Below are 15,869 nucleotides of genomic sequence, written 5' to 3' on the forward strand. Positions count from 1 at the left end.
CACAGCCATCTCAAGAAATGCACTGAGGTAAACCTGTCAGCCATCTACCTCCTTGGAAATGAATGATGCATGTCCTTGGAAGACAAAAAGGGACTCCAACCCAAAAAATGTACAGATCAGAAAATTCATGTGAACACATTGGTGAATCAACTTGCCAAAATAGACTATTTAACCCGATCAGAAAAGGTTTTGATTTCTTCCCTTTAATTTGGAGTTTTAATTGATTTAGTTCATTGGAAAAGGAAAAAAGAATCACAGTGTCTCAAAAACTGAATAGGAGAAAAATTAGCCTCCGGTTCCCACCACTAAACATGAGTGCAAACGCTGCCATTGTTAACGTTTGTCTCCACACAATCAGCTTCCCTATGAAATTGAACAAGTGCCAGTGAGTTCAACTGATAACTAAAATGCTCACACATGTTCAGAGCTGGTGACTAAAAGTTAATTCCTTCCCAATATTTAATATTTACCACTGAACGTGCAACATTAGTACAATAAAGCATTCATCTGCCACATTGTTTGCAACTTCCAGTATACTATCTGTTGCCAAGGTGCATGAAACGTAATTTAGTGAAGGTCAAATAGTTAGCACAATAAAGATATTTTTCTAGTTGAAGTTACAACAGATCATTTCTATTTTACTCAGCATCAAGTACCTAAATAAAGGCTTCATTAATTACTAATGAAAAGTGGTTTAGAACAAGTGTCGTTAAAGGGAAATTCAGGCTTCAAACAGCTTCTATTTAATACACAGATCATCATCCATTACCTACTTCGCAGCAGTAAATTTATTTTCATCATTTTATTTACATAGAGAAAGGAAGTTCCAGTCTAAAGATCCTCCATTTACTGCACAGCAGTCATTAACTGCTTTGAAGAGATTAACAGATTTTTGTCACCAGGGAGCTGAAATATCTGTCTTTCCTAATTTTAGTAGTAAAGATAAAAGTGACAAGAATGAAAAGAGTTATTCTACATTTTAGTTAATATTAGGGAAGGCAGAATCTGAGCCATGAGATGAGATTTGAGTGTTCGCTGCGGCTACGAAAATAGAATTGGAATCACGAACAGAGAGGAATACTGGACAGTGGTAGGCCATTCAGTGCTTCAAATTCTGTCATTCAATTAGATCGTACCTGATTGCTACCTCAACTCTAGTCATTACTACACTCTCTTTTGACCGTGTCCAACAGAAAGAATCCATATTCAACTGCCTGCATGTTTACATTTTGAGCATGTAGGGGAGGAGAGTCAGGGGAGGGGAGCTACAGTCAGGGACTGAAACGTAGTTCCAGATTTTTACAGCCCTTGTTCAATTTTAAGCTTACCCAACCTTACTTGGACTACTGCAACGCAGGAAACAGTTTCACTATATTTAAACAATCATCTCTTTAATTTAGTTAAATCTGATCCACATTCAAAAGAGATATAACATTAATCTCTTGAATCTTGACTCAATTCCTTCCCTAACCATACAAACAAATCTCTGCTTCAGCAACCCCCCCCCCCCCCAACCCCACTGAGGCCAAGCCAATACATCCATCCTCGGGTGTCGAGGCTGCAAGTGAGCAAAGCACTAGATAGGGTCAAATCAGAGTTTTATGTGCCTGTAACAATAACTCCATCCTTTTCTATTTCGATCCTTTAGAGATAAAGCCAATTATGTCCTGTTTTGGCAAAACTCATTAATCTGAAATGTTCACTGCCTCTCTCTCTGCCGTTATCTGATTCTGCTGAGCAATTCCCAAATTATTTAAAATTCCATGACCTTTTAAATTAATTTCTGTACCTGTCTACTAAGTTGCATTAATTACAAAACTTGAGTTGCTAAGACTCTGCTCCTAGTTTACTATTTAAAGAGTGTATTGATCTATATTTACTTATTTATATTTCTTGAGACACAATGCAGAATAGGATCGTCTGCCCCTTCGAGCTATCCCATTCAGCAACTCCCAATTTAAGCCTAGCCTAATCACGGAACAATTTACAGTGAACAATTAACCTACTAAACTGTACATCTTTGGACTGTGGTAGGAAACCAGAGGGCCCGATGAAAACCCACACATTACACGAGGAGGACACATAGATTCCTAACAGATGACATCAGAATTGAACTCCTATGTGCCAAGCTGTAATAGCCCCACACTAACTGCAATGCTATCATGGCACTCAGAAAATGAGTATTTCAAAAAGACAAGCATGGAAAAAAAATCACATGCAATGCAACCAATATAAACCCTATAATTTTGGTGTCTTAACTTGTTTTGACCCTGGCCTTCTCTCACCTACACATTGTGCAGTGCTATCTTATACGGTCAGTAAACATGGAGATCCAGTTCTCTGTTCTTTGTTATACATTTGATAAAAATTTTTGAAAAGCAGAGTTGTCTGCAGATGTCCTTGGAGGACATCACTTGCCACTCTAAATTGACCCAAGGGAATAGGTCAATGCTAGACTCTGGAGGAAGTTGATGGGAATGAGGAGAGGATATAGTAAAATGTTTACAAATTGACTAAGTATAAATGAGTGCTTGATTGCGGGATTGGAGTTGGTGTGCTGAAGAGTGTGTTACTGTGCTGTCCGACACCATCATTCTATGAAGTCCAAATGGCTACATTTCCCCATTGTTAGCATATCTTCTGTGGGAGGGATTACTTTTATAGATGGTATTTAGCCACAATCAACTCTAATGGAAAGGAACAAAACATTGAAAACAAAAATACTGAAGCCCGAGATTTTCACGTTTCAGAATCCAGAAAATATTGCAATCAGGTGCACTGGTGCAGATCTGGCAATTCATTACCACCATTAGTTAAATCAAGGCAGTCACATTGAAATTGTTTTGAGAGTGATATATTGGGTTCAATATTAAATTCACTTTCAATGCTTCAAAAGCAAAAAAAAAGTTCAGCATAAGGAAAAGGTCCTGAAGATCTCAGTCCTCAAGAAAAAATCTATTCTTTTCATATATTTTTTTTCTATTCACATTAAACTCTTCCACAGATACCACCAAATTTAAATAGGGGAGCTCAGCTCCCCTATGCTACAGACAATAATGAGATAGTATGTCAGAAGCTGTAAGTGCTCCAGGAATATGAAGCTTTTCTTAAAGTACTGGTAAATAACATCTATACAATGCAATTATACCAATATGGCATCTTGGAATTGTGTCAGTATGCACCATTGGTAAACATTAACAGTGGGAAAGAATACTAAGGAAACTTGAGTCCTGAGGAAGGGTCTCAGCCCAAAACGTCAACTATCTATTCATTTCCATTGATGCTGCCTGACCTGCTGAGTTCCTCTGGCATTTTGTTTGTGTTGCTTGGGAAAGAATGGTAGCTGTTAGAGGAAATTAATTCATGCCCTTCTTCAAAAAGGTAGGAGAGTCTTTGATTGGAATTTCACTGTGCACCTGGAGTTGCAGTAAATGCCATCTAATCAAAGTTTTACAATTTCTGACTCATGGCCTTGTTTAAAGCTTTTTCTAGGGGCAAACTACACTACATAATAATACTAGCAATCAGTAATTATATACATCGATACACTGACTTGGCAAAGGTAAAACATTAATAAACCCAACAAGTGATGCCAAGCCTCTTCATATGAGTCTTACTGCATACCATTATCAACTGGAAGAGTATTTTCACATTTAATTTACTGGAAGTGACACTACTTTGCAAGTGCAGTATCCACTAAACAAAACTCCTCCAAGTTACCTATGATGCTTTAACTGCAGCCTATCTAGCAATTTATTCCCAATGTATTTAAAGTTAATAAAAAGAGAAATTCAACATGGCAGAAGAAGCATAAAGGATTAATTTCCCAGCATTTGTTTTCAGTAACAGCATAAGGACATCCAACACGGTTTGCCAATCTGAAATAAGTGACATTCAAACATGGGTTGAGCAAAGGTGGATTGGGTGCTTCGTAAGGGAGAGTCAGCACAGAACACTGTGCGTTAGAGAAGACTGTGTCTGAGTAATTTGGTTAGTGCGGTGCCTTTCAGGAAGGCAACTAGAGCAACAGTGCAAATAAAGCCCATAAATACCATCCCACCCACACAGCGGGATTTCACACCATTCGATTGCTACAAATAGTGGTAGTTAAATTAATTGGCAAAATATAACCTTATGAAAAGTTAAACATTGTTTAGAAACAGTTAATATAACTCCAAATCAAGATTTGTTTTGTGTTTTTTAACTATTCCAAAGCCATTATCAGTAAAAAGCAGTTGGATCTTCATAAAATAGATGTTTCTAATCCCTAAAATTCTTAAGTAGTGCCTTTAACTTCACAGGACTATTATCAAGCAATATTTCACAGTGGAACAATGGAAATTAGGGTCACACAAATAATCACAATTGTATAAGATTTAAAGATGGAAGAGTTTTCAGATAAAGAGACTGAAAATGGATTTGAATCTGTACAGTTGGTTCTTGTCTGCTTTAAATTAAGGCTGATCAAGTGACTCATGGGTAACAAAGGTTGGACAATAAATATAAGTAACACCACAGCCCCAAAATGTGCTTTCTTAAAAAACAAATTGAAAAGCAGCAAGTTGTTTGTACATAAAGCAGTTATTTTCCATGTAGCAAGACTCCACCAAAAACAATGAGATGAAATTGGTTAGATGAAATGAGATGTATTAGTTAATCAATTTCTATTCTATTTGCAGAGTGAGTAATGTTAGATAGGCCACTAAGTGAACTTTTGGATCTTCAGATGAGTCCAAATTAAAAGGTGAGGTTCAGAATTTATATTTTAAGAAAGAAATCGCCCTTGAATCATGGATCACTTTACATCTTTGTTCAAAGGAGCTGTTCCTTCAAGGAGAGAAAACTTATTTCTAATGTCTTTCCCTTTTTTCCCTTTGCTTTTCTGGTGCTACTTTGTATGTTAGTTATGGATCCTTACATTCCTAATGAAATGCACACTTTTCTAAAATAAAAGGATCTGTGAAACAATCTGATTTCTAATGTGGCATAGGAAGTTAAATTACCTCGGCATATGTTTTAAAATAACAATATAAATGAACCAATCATATCAATTGAAGTTGGAATCTCTAATGCAGAGAATCTGTCCTAAAAATATCCTTAAGGCAGACCTGGAATTTTCAACTCTTAAGCAAATGATTGCACCATCAAATGCTAATAGATTTGTACATTTGCAGTTTTCAAAGGCTGACAGTTAGAGAATGGTGCCTTTGATTCGTTACACTATTCTTATCAAAATGTTGTAACTTAATAATGCCATAAACAAAATAAGGTATTGCAACATCTGCAGCTTCTAGATCCCTGAAAAGAGACTTTTAAATTCTTTGTGCATCAGCAATGCAGAGCTAATAGCCTAATTCTGCTCCTATGTCTAAAGGTCTTTACAGGTGTCTCCCTTTATACCCACCCTTTCCTTTTACCAAAGCAAAAACTGTTTCTTTAGAAACTTACTAATGTATTTAAATTTAAAATATTGTTTTTATGTGAATTGTTAAAACTGAAAAGGAAGTAAGTGTATCCAAAATTTATGAGAACATGGGGTCACACTTGTATATGGTTTTACAATAGTGCCTTCCATGTTATGCTTGTCACATAAATCTGCCCATGAAATTCTCATAAATGCACAAAGGGCTTACAGGTTCACGATTTTATAATGCAATTAATGTGTAACAGTTCGGGGAAAACACCATTCCCTTTTGCCACTTTGATTGCAGTATTTGGGCTACATGGTACATGCATCTATGAATTATTTTAAGTATGATAGTTGGTGCACAAAGAGAGCCAATATAAATGCACAAGTTCACAAAGGTTTAAAGCAGCAGGGTTCTCCATTTAGCAAAACTAAACATGAAGCAAATTTTAAAAAAATACATTTTCCAATTAAATCTTATGCTGAAAAAAGTGCGACTGGAAATTTGGAAAATATACTCAGAGACATCAGCATATGAAAGAACAAAATAATAGTTCAGGTTTATTTCTAGATTCTGTTAGACATTTTCGGCATTTGGTACTATTAAACCTACACTTCATATAAATAGTGAAGAAAACTATGGTTCAGTTCTACACTTCCTGCTCAAACCTCAGGAAGAGTTTTCAAACAGGAATTTGAGACAAAAATAAAGTGGGATTCCAGTGTTTTATTAATATTTTCCCAAAAAGTCTACTTTTTGTCTAGGCATGACTTCTGTTTATAATTTCAACATCTGACGATACCCTTAACGCCAAGATGGTTTACTAAAGACACAAGAGATTCTGCAGATGATGGAAATCTTGACCAGTACACACACATGTTGTAGGAACTCAACAAGTCAGGCAGCATCTATAGAGGGAAACAAACTGCTGACATTTTGGACCAAGGCCCTTTATCTGGACTCAGATGAAGGATCTGAGCCCAAAACATCAACCTTTTAATTCCCTCCAAGCAATCTGCCTGACCTGAAGAGTTCCTTCAGTATTTTGTATGTGGTTTACTGGAAATATTTCCATGCTAAAGATGACAGGTTATGGCTAAGTTGTCATTCCATAAGGATATTCCAGAGATCTTCAACTTTTTATGGAAACTCTGAGTGATTATCTACTCATTTCCCTTCTAAATAATTAAGACAAGTAAGCCAAAAGGAAGTGTGCACTGATATAAAGCTACTTTCTAAACTGAAAAGGACAGAAATGATTGATACTCTAGTTACAATACAGATTTAAAAGATTAATCTATTACTTGGTCATGTAAATCATAGATTGAAAATGCTTGGCTAATGTAGTAAAAAACAACTAAAGCAGAAGGAAATAAGCTACAAACTACTGAATGGGATATGGGATAAAGCAGTTAAAGTATTTCCATACCACATACGTGTTTATTGTTAAAACAATGATTCCTGAAATAATCATAAACAGAATCACTGGTAAACATAATTGCTAATTTTGCCAAAGATAGTTTATATCATGGGTTTATTAGTTAAAACTTAGGGGGGGAAAAAGTCTAACATTGAGCTTCAACATAATTATTATCTTTTATGAAGGGAGGGTTCTCATTTACAGGATGCCCAAATGAGCGAGCTGGTTAAGCCATGGGCGCAAAATTGGTCTGCACCAGTAATGCAAGACATATCCAAAGCAAATCAGCAGGCTTCCTTATCTGATTTTCCATTCCACTGAACTCAATTGCTTGCACTGCAAAACAGGCTGCCAAACTGAAGGCTTATTTTCTGCTTGTGGCAAAATCCAATTTTACTGCCATTGTGTAGCTGACCCATACAGGCTGAAGATTCCCATCTTGTGCCAAGTTATTATCTGCCAATTCAGGGTTTAGACTAGGGAGCAGGGAAAAATTTAGCCAGTCAGGGTCCCCAATCCCAGTTCTCCTCCAGTTACTCTTGTTGCATGTGTGCCTGCTTCAGGAAAGGAGAAGTCCTACTGAGGTGTCTTTCATGATCAAAAGGTCTGTGCATTCAGTGTCTCAATGGAACAATGGCAAGCTGGGGAACAAATATGGCTTCAGAAGAGGTAAGAAAATGCCAAAAGGTGTGATTTAAGTATCTTAATTCAAAATTTTGACTGAAACATACATATGCACATTTCCCTTTATTACACCCTTGCATGAAGATCCTGAAATTATAAGCATCCTTAGTTCAAATCAATTAAAAGGCAATCTGATATTCAATAAGTAAATTCACTGCCCACTGCCATACTGAGTCATGCAAACCAGATTCATCTACATCCTACACCAAGGAAGTTGATGCAGATGATGGAGACAGAACGAATGTAGTCAACATCCAAAATAGGGCTAAGAATAAAATTGTCTCAATACTGAGATACATCGCTCAAGGGAGAATTGGACTCTCCCTTCTTTGAAGACACACATCGTTATGTCACCGCATTAAAAATGAAGAAACAAAACTGAAAGAGATGTTTGAAAACACACGCTGTGTTGCGTTCTAAACAGAATTTGCGAAATTACAGGATTCTTATCACTGAGATGAACCCAATTGATGTGAATTAGATTTTCCTGCAACTGCATAAGGCGTAGCAACACCACCAAAAAAATGTTAGTGCCTGTCATTTTACCAACTTATAAAAGTATAGACATCAACTCTCAAAGAAAATACCTCATAGGCAGAAGATGCAACATTAATAGTACCATTAGAAAAACTACTCTCAACGGTTTGCTGACTCACCTCATTGAAGGTCCAGGTAAATGGACTTAGCAATTAATTGATCTGTTGTAATTTACTTAATAGGTAGTGCTTGTATTTTCAACTACCACCTGATCATCATTTAATTCTAAATGCATGGACATGGTGCACAAGTATGAAGATATTCATGCACTTTTAGCGGAGAGGAATTGTGGGAGAGAAATTGGCATCAATTAATTGATCATTTTACTTAGACATTGCTAGCAACGAAGAATTTATTGTATGCTTCATTCATTTCACTGATTTATGATTATATTATTTTTGGATAGCCAATGACCTACACAGTATGTAGCCAGTAACCCCCCTCACCCACACAGGAAATAAAGCTGCTGATGGTATACAGTGAATTTCCTGGTTGTCTGATATGTTAAACCCTTTCTGAAGGCAGGCAAATTTCTGCAGCCTGCTACCAAACTCTATATGGGTCAGAGAAAGGGGTCGCTGCAGAGATCTACTCAGCTGAGCAAAAGCTGTGTACTTTAATTATGCCATACAAAAACAAATGACTAAATAAATTTAAAAACTAAAATAATGAGGAAAGCAATAAATAAGCACACACAAGGTTCACCAATTAGCTTTAAATTTTTTATTAATTTTTTTCATAAAGGGACAAAATGGGCATGTGAACAGGATAATGCAGACAACTGCCAAAACACAGACAGTGGTTTCCAATAGACTCCTGAACTTAACAAAGACCAGAAACAAATACAATAAAAGCCAGGTTGTAATGACCTTTGGTCACTTAAACAAAAAAAATAAAAAATAAAATGAAAAAAAGATCAATTTGGTGCATCTGTTTTAAACAGCGCACATAAGCAATAATAAATAGTGAATCCCATAGTAAAAGATAAATGTCAAGTTACAACAACAGCTTTTATTACAGGAATAGAAAAGGCCGATAACAAAATATTCTGCATTGCCATTTACAAAAAAGTATTGACTCAAGCGGCTTTAATATGCTTTGCATATGAAATTTTCCCAATCTAAATATAAAGCACCATTTAGTTTTTGGCAATGAAAAAACTGCAAACATTTAATTTACTGCATATGAAGTTAGATGCTGGAATGTAGTAGGTGAGAGGTTAGGAGACAGAAGCACACTACAGAACAAACATTAGCTTGCAGTACTGTATACAGTATGGCAGCAGGAAGGGAAAGATATGTACAACCATCCACTTTGACCATTGGCGCGACGTTCTAAAGTTTCCCCAAGCAGCCGTTATACGACCTCTTATCTGTACAATGTCACGGGCGTATTCTTTTTTTCTTTGTTTGTTTTTTTGTTGAAACATACAAATAATTCGCACTATATTATCCTGCCAAATTAAAAAAATATACTGTGGCAGCCTGTTTTTTTTTCCACTACCAAAAAAAGGTACATTGATACCTTTAAAGAACAAGCAACAGTTAAAAATACAAGCTTCAATATAAATACTATAGTGCCTACACTAGGTGAACATTTATTTCAAATAACCATTCTAGAAATACAGAAAAGTAGAGACCATAAATGTGTTTAGCATAGGAATCAACATGTGTGCATTTTCCTATAGTTAAGTACTATATATATATAAAACATATATATATATATAATCTTAAACCTTTCCCAATGCAAGTTTATACAACCTGAAGAGCTGTGTACCCAAGGCAGAGTATCCACTAACTGTAAAACATGTATAAGTCTTGGCAACCACCAAGACACTGAAACCCTAAAATATAGTTCTCCCTAACTTAATGAAGTGTTTTCTTAAAAAAAACTTACCATTTATACTTAAAAAATCTGTACAAAAATTGTTGCACTGTAGTAGTGAGATTATTTATTCTAATTGACTGCAGTCCCATTATCATCCGCTGAGGAGACATGCTGTTAAATCGTGTTGCTTTACATTTTATATTTAGCCAGGTGCACTATTCTAGTCAATGACTGGCAAATTGACTCTAAACAATCCGTTCATTTTTCTTTCCTTAGTATTTTAGGATTTTTTTCCCCTTAATTATATGTTTGTAAACTGGGAAAATTGTACAGTGCACTTAATTGTCCTATCCAAACTGTCTTTTATCCTTTTGTCTTTTTGCTCAGCCTCTGTACCCCTGATTAAAGAAAGGGCATAGGAGTCACAAGCGGAGTCAAGTGCTATTAAAATACAAGCTAGGGGTGGGTGGAGGGGCTGGTAGGAGTATTAATGTATCATCTTTATGTTTATACAACTACTGTGTGGTGCATGAACCAAGCATGACTTTACGGATCACAGATAGGTGCTGTGAGATTAATGGAATTGTCAAGACATTTTCCTCCTTTGTTCATACTATTTTGTTACTTCATTTTATTTATATATTGAGTATTGGTTAACTCACTGGTAGCCAGAACTATCAAGTGCATGATGCAGAAGCATCACTTGGGTTCAGCACAAACCCAAGGCTACTTACTCCTCCAGAAACTAACTGAAGAACAGAAAGAAAACCAATACAGTTTCAAAAGATCCAAGGCACTCAGATTATTCTTTTTTCCTTTAACCAAACAATGGCATTCAACCAATTTTCATCTTCAGTTTTATTTCCTTTGCCAAAGTCAAGGCCAACAATTGTTCTTATGGTCTAATTTAATATATTAACATTTCAAGACAAATTTTCCTTTTGTAAAAAAAAAGGACGGCTTTAACAGTGCGAATTCCAGCCTGTCCATAGAGGGTTAAATAAAGGAATCTATTTGGGGGGAGGAGGGGGGAAATTCCCCCTTTTTTGTCTTCCCTCTCTGTGTTACGACCCAAACTATACATGGTGTGTGTTACAGGACACTATGCAGCATGGTAGTCTTCTTTCAAAAACCAAAGAAAGGACAAAGGGGTGGTTACTCAGCACTAACCGAGGACAGAATTAAATTGCCGAACATACCATACATGCTGTCTAAAAGAAAAAAACATACACAACACGTAAATTATTGCACAAGAGAAAGGCTCGAATTTGCGTAAATGCAATAGTATTGCCCCGATACAAATCATGCATTCATCAGTGACATTAAAACCAGTTGTACTGGCATCAAGCACATGTTCCTTACGTCCTCAGCTTCCACTTGGTTTTGATCACAAGAGAATAGAAAAAGCTATAGGGAACTTGAGCACCAAAACACCTAATCAGTTTTTATATCATTATTTAACAAGCGCTCACTGTGCCATTTTTTCATGTGTTTCTCGAGGGTACTATACACGCTAAAAGGCATCTGACAAATTTCACATTTGTAAACGTCTTTCCCCACCTGACCGTGCGTTTTCATGTGTCGCGTAAGCTTGCTACTCTGGGCACAGGCGTAGTTGCACAGGTCACATTTGTACGGTCTCTCGCCCGTGTGGCTTCTCCGGTGGACGGTGAGATTGCTGCAGTTCTTGAAGATTTTGCCGCAAAATTCACACGTGTCACTTCGCTTGCCCTCTTTGGAGCTGGGCCTTCCTGGGCCAGGTCCAGTGATGTGGGGTGTGCTGCCACCACTTCCTGTGCCACTCCGACCTGAGATCCCACCGTCCATCTCTCCTGGAGGAGTGGAAAAGCGTAAACTTCCATTTTCTGAAGAGTGCTCTGATGAAGTTGCAAAAGGCGATTGTCTGGAGTCTCCAAAGCTGAGGAACGGGTCTTTCATCTGCCGTGAGGCAGCATAACCAGCAAGCCACTGTGAGTAAACATTATCTGTGGGAGGCAAAGGTGCTGAGGGCAGGTCAAAGTCTTTCTCAAGCTTAATGCGTTTGGAAAAAGGGCTGAGGGATGTCGGGCTACCCAAGATAGGCTTTTTTGATATGCCCCCAGAAGCTGATTCACCTGGAGAGGAACCTCTCCCATTGACTGTACCATCATCTGTGCGATCAGATTCACCAGCGACCGAGTCTTCATCATAAGTGTCTCTGTGAACTTCTGCTTCAGACGAGAGATGAGTCCGCTTGTGTTTTTCAACAAGAACTTGATGGAAGGCCTCACCGTAGTGCTGCATGGTGTTCATGGCAATGTTGTGCATCACTTCAGGTAACGAGCTCTTCTCCTCGATGGGCCGTGAGCTGTTCTCGTGATGGCGCCCACCCTCAAGACTAACACCAAAGGCAAATTCAGACCTATTTTCATTCTCCGGTTCTTCCTCTTCCTCCTCCTCCTCCTCCTCCTCTTCTTCCTCTTCCTCTTCCTCCTCTTCTTCCTCTCCGTTTTCTGGAATCATATTGGCATCGGTTTCACTCTTGTACTTGGCTACCACAGATTTGAGAGCACTGCTGGCACTGCCAACAAGGTCACTAGTACCAGGTTCAGGAGAGCTTGCAGTGGAGAGTCCATCATCCGACTTGACCGTCATGGGGGATGACTTGTGTAAGTGTGTTTTCATGTGCCTCTTTAACTTGCTGGCCTGAGTGCAGGCATGATCACATAGGTGGCACTTGTAGGGTTTCTCACCAGTGTGGCTTCGGCGGTGCACTATCAAGTTACTCTGAAACTTAAAGGTTTTCCCACAGAATTCACAAGACTTGGACTTGAGCACGCTCTGGGCAGGAGCCGCTGTGGACTGGAGGGGTGGGAGGGGAGGTGTGCTGAGAAAGGGGGATTTGTTAGTTGATTGGAATGGTTGTAATAGCCTTTGCATAGGACTAGGCCTGTTTGGTGACAACGGAGGAGTGGAGGTATTGCCAGCTAATTCCCTAAGTCTCCTAGAGAAATCCATTGATGGTGGCTCAATAGGTATGGAATTAAGACGCAGTACCCTGTCAAAGGCACTGTTGTGATGTACTGCCGCCATAGCCATCTCCTCAGCGCTCAGCCGATCCATCCGATGGGGGTCTAGGTGATGCCGGGGTGGAGGGCTAAACAACGGAGGCGTAGGGGGGAAGCGGCCTTCTACGAGCCCTGGTGTTTCCCGAGAGACGGGCCCGGACATTCTCAGCAGGTTGAAAGGACTATTATCTGCTACATGAAGTCCATGAAGCGGAGGCTGAGGGCCACAATCTGCCCCAAGTCCTGAAGGAATGCCAACCCGTGGGGTCAAGGGACTTCCATGCTCAGTCTCCAAATAAATTCGGAATCCATGGGTGTTCTGGGCATGTTGGAGGAGAAACCACGCGCTGCTGAATGGCTGTTTGCAAGTTGTGCAAGTGTAACTGCTCGGCTCATCCTTCCCTGCAAGAGAAAACAAATAATGCCAACATGAAGACCATGCAAACCACGCTCAGCTGCCAGCTTCAAACATTTACATAAAAAGAAACGTCCAACCCAAATGTAATGGAAAATGTAAAAACACCAGGAGACAACTTCAACTAAGCTGAAACTGAACCAATTTAATCTTCATCCAAAGTGACCAAACTCTGAAGAGATCTACAACCTCACATGGTAACGTTGTTGCAGTGGTCACTAAGATCATCAAGTATATTTATTTATGCTGACTTTATAGGTGTATCAGTGTTAATTAGCAGAACAAAGCAGGCTGTAACTATTAATTTCCCTGAATTTTATGTAGGACTTGATTTCTATTGGTAACAAATCTGAAAGACTCATACAATTAAATAGGATTCGATATATGAACATTTCTCATTAATCTGGACAAACCACACACCATTGCTCATCTACTTAAATAACCTCACTTGTAATGGTAATTTTTCTTCTGCCAGGTAAATAAAGTTGCTATAGAACACATTTCTCCAACTGTCTTGGATGTTTGCTATTTTTTTTAAAGTTTGTTCAACCTTTAAATGTGAGTCGGTCTATAAAAGAAGAATATTTGATTAAGACAAGGTGAAGGCAACAGTTAGAACAGCTCTTAACAGGGGAAAACACATCCACAAATGCGTCTTCATTTCAATTCCCTATGTAATCACACAAACCTATCCTTTCCTATGTCTGAGAAGGTCAGATTCATAACTATTTATCCCTTCTTTCCTCCTTTTCAAATTTATGGGTTAAGGATTGGTACAATTTTTTCCCCCCACTTTATCTCCTCCATCAATCCATTTAATGTTTGTCTGGGTAATAGAGAAGTGTAGTGCTACATAGCTGAGGCACAAGGTGGTTGGGGGGGAGGTGATAACCGAACAATAAGTCCCGGCATTTCCCTTGAGACAGATGAGGACATTCTCAGCAGATTGAAAGACTACTATTTGCTACACGAAATGTGTGACATGAAAGTCTCACCCAGGTGTTGGTCACCTTCCAAGATTTCATAAATCCAGGCAGAAGGTGCTGCCCAGACATCCTGATCTACTTCTACCTCCCTTACTCCTGGGCTGCTGACTTCTGCTGCTGCTCCTCAGCTGAAATCAGGTTGAGCATCAAAATGGCCATCTACTCATCTGTAAGGGTCACTGGGCAACAGGAACAACATGTCTAACACATACTGACAAGAATCTTAAGAAGATAACACAGAATAACCAAACTTGCAGCCATAAATCTGAAGAGAAAACAGTGTGAAGCAGTTAATATACTTTGGTGGAGATCTATTGAAAATTGGATTGAAATATTCAAAAGGTAAGATTCAGTCTATGTGCTTTTACCAGGTATGTTTTGCAGCACCCTTACATCGTGAACAAACTCAGATATTAGGATATCCCACTATTGCAAAGCCACCAACCCCTTAAACAGTGTGGATATTCTGCAGGCATTAAAGAGAGTGACAGCAGTTCCCAAGTGAGGTCCCACACTAAGAAATATAACCATGTTGAATGTCTCCTGGCATTTTATTTCTTTTAGGTCCCTCCAAGAGACAGTCCCCCGAAATTTAGCCCAAGACTTTCTTTCTTCCTTTTTCCCTGGTAGGAGATTGCATGACAAGTATGTTTATAGGTAGGGAGAATGTCAGAAGTTACACCTTTTCAACAAAGCACATTACAATAGTTGGTCTTTGATTGTCCTTTTCCAGACATCTGTGAAATAAATGAAGTGTAAGCTGGTTCCCACAGTGCAATTTCATGCCTGGAAGTTCTCCTTAAAAAGATGTTGGCTCCCAAGATGACATCAAGTCTTTAAACTGCAGCAATTCCTGGAATAATCAGCATCATAATAAATCATAATTCAACCCCCATCTGATTATATAGTACACAACCAATATTAAGCACTAAAAATATCATTGATAAATTTTATTCATTTCTTAAATTTATTATCTACATTGTTCAAATTCTTTATGCATTTCCCACTATTAAGATGACTGCTGGAGTGGACAGTGGAGGTAGACTTGTCTCTCTGGATGATGCATTGCCACCTGTTTCCTATTCCATGTAGCAATAGCCTATATTTTGTACTGCTTTGGTGAATTTTCAAATTATTTAATCTCCTTGAGTCAAATTTAATAAAAAAAAAACTGGGTTAGAACCACTGTAATTGGACACCAGCTCCCTCAACGAATTGTTGGCAGAGGCACTGTTTTGAAATTCTTGATCAGTGGTCTGTCTTTTGAAGTATCCAGATAGAAATGGAACACTTTGCACAATGCACTAATATTACAAACATGCATTTGATTAACTGAGTCAGTATTCTCCCAAATTGCCCACAAATATTTAGGATGAACTTACTATTATTTATTCATGTCAATTTGCAGTAAATATTTCAGTCGTCATTGCTTTGTCCCTAAAAATCTTTTTTCACTTCATGCTGATTTAAGTACTATCTCAATCTCCATCTCCACCAGCCTTTTAGACCTTCACCATATGTAGTTGTACACAACACACAGGCCAC

At 38.3% G+C, this 15,869-nt stretch overlaps 1 protein-coding gene across 7 annotated transcripts in view; it reads right to left on the reverse strand.

The window, feature by feature from the left end:
* Positions 1-15,869, reverse strand: part of bcl11aa (BCL11 transcription factor A a) — a 185,803-nt gene that overhangs the window by 41,575 nt on the left and 128,359 nt on the right. For 4 of the 7 annotated variants that reach the window (XM_073051049.1, XM_073051047.1, XM_073051048.1 and 1 more), the window contains exon 3: positions 11,437-13,325. In XM_073051049.1, coding sequence (XP_072907150.1) covers positions 11,437-13,325 — 1,889 coding nt within the window. Of the gene's footprint in view, positions 1-8,758; positions 13,326-15,869 lie in introns of those variants that run through there. The other 3 variants (XM_073051045.1, XM_073051052.1, XM_073051051.1) reach the window with 1 other exon arrangement.

The sequence above is a fragment of the Hemitrygon akajei genome, chromosome 7 (assembly GCF_048418815.1).
Source record: "Hemitrygon akajei chromosome 7, sHemAka1.3, whole genome shotgun sequence".
Classification (NCBI taxonomy): Eukaryota; Metazoa; Chordata; class Chondrichthyes; order Myliobatiformes; family Dasyatidae; genus Hemitrygon; species Hemitrygon akajei.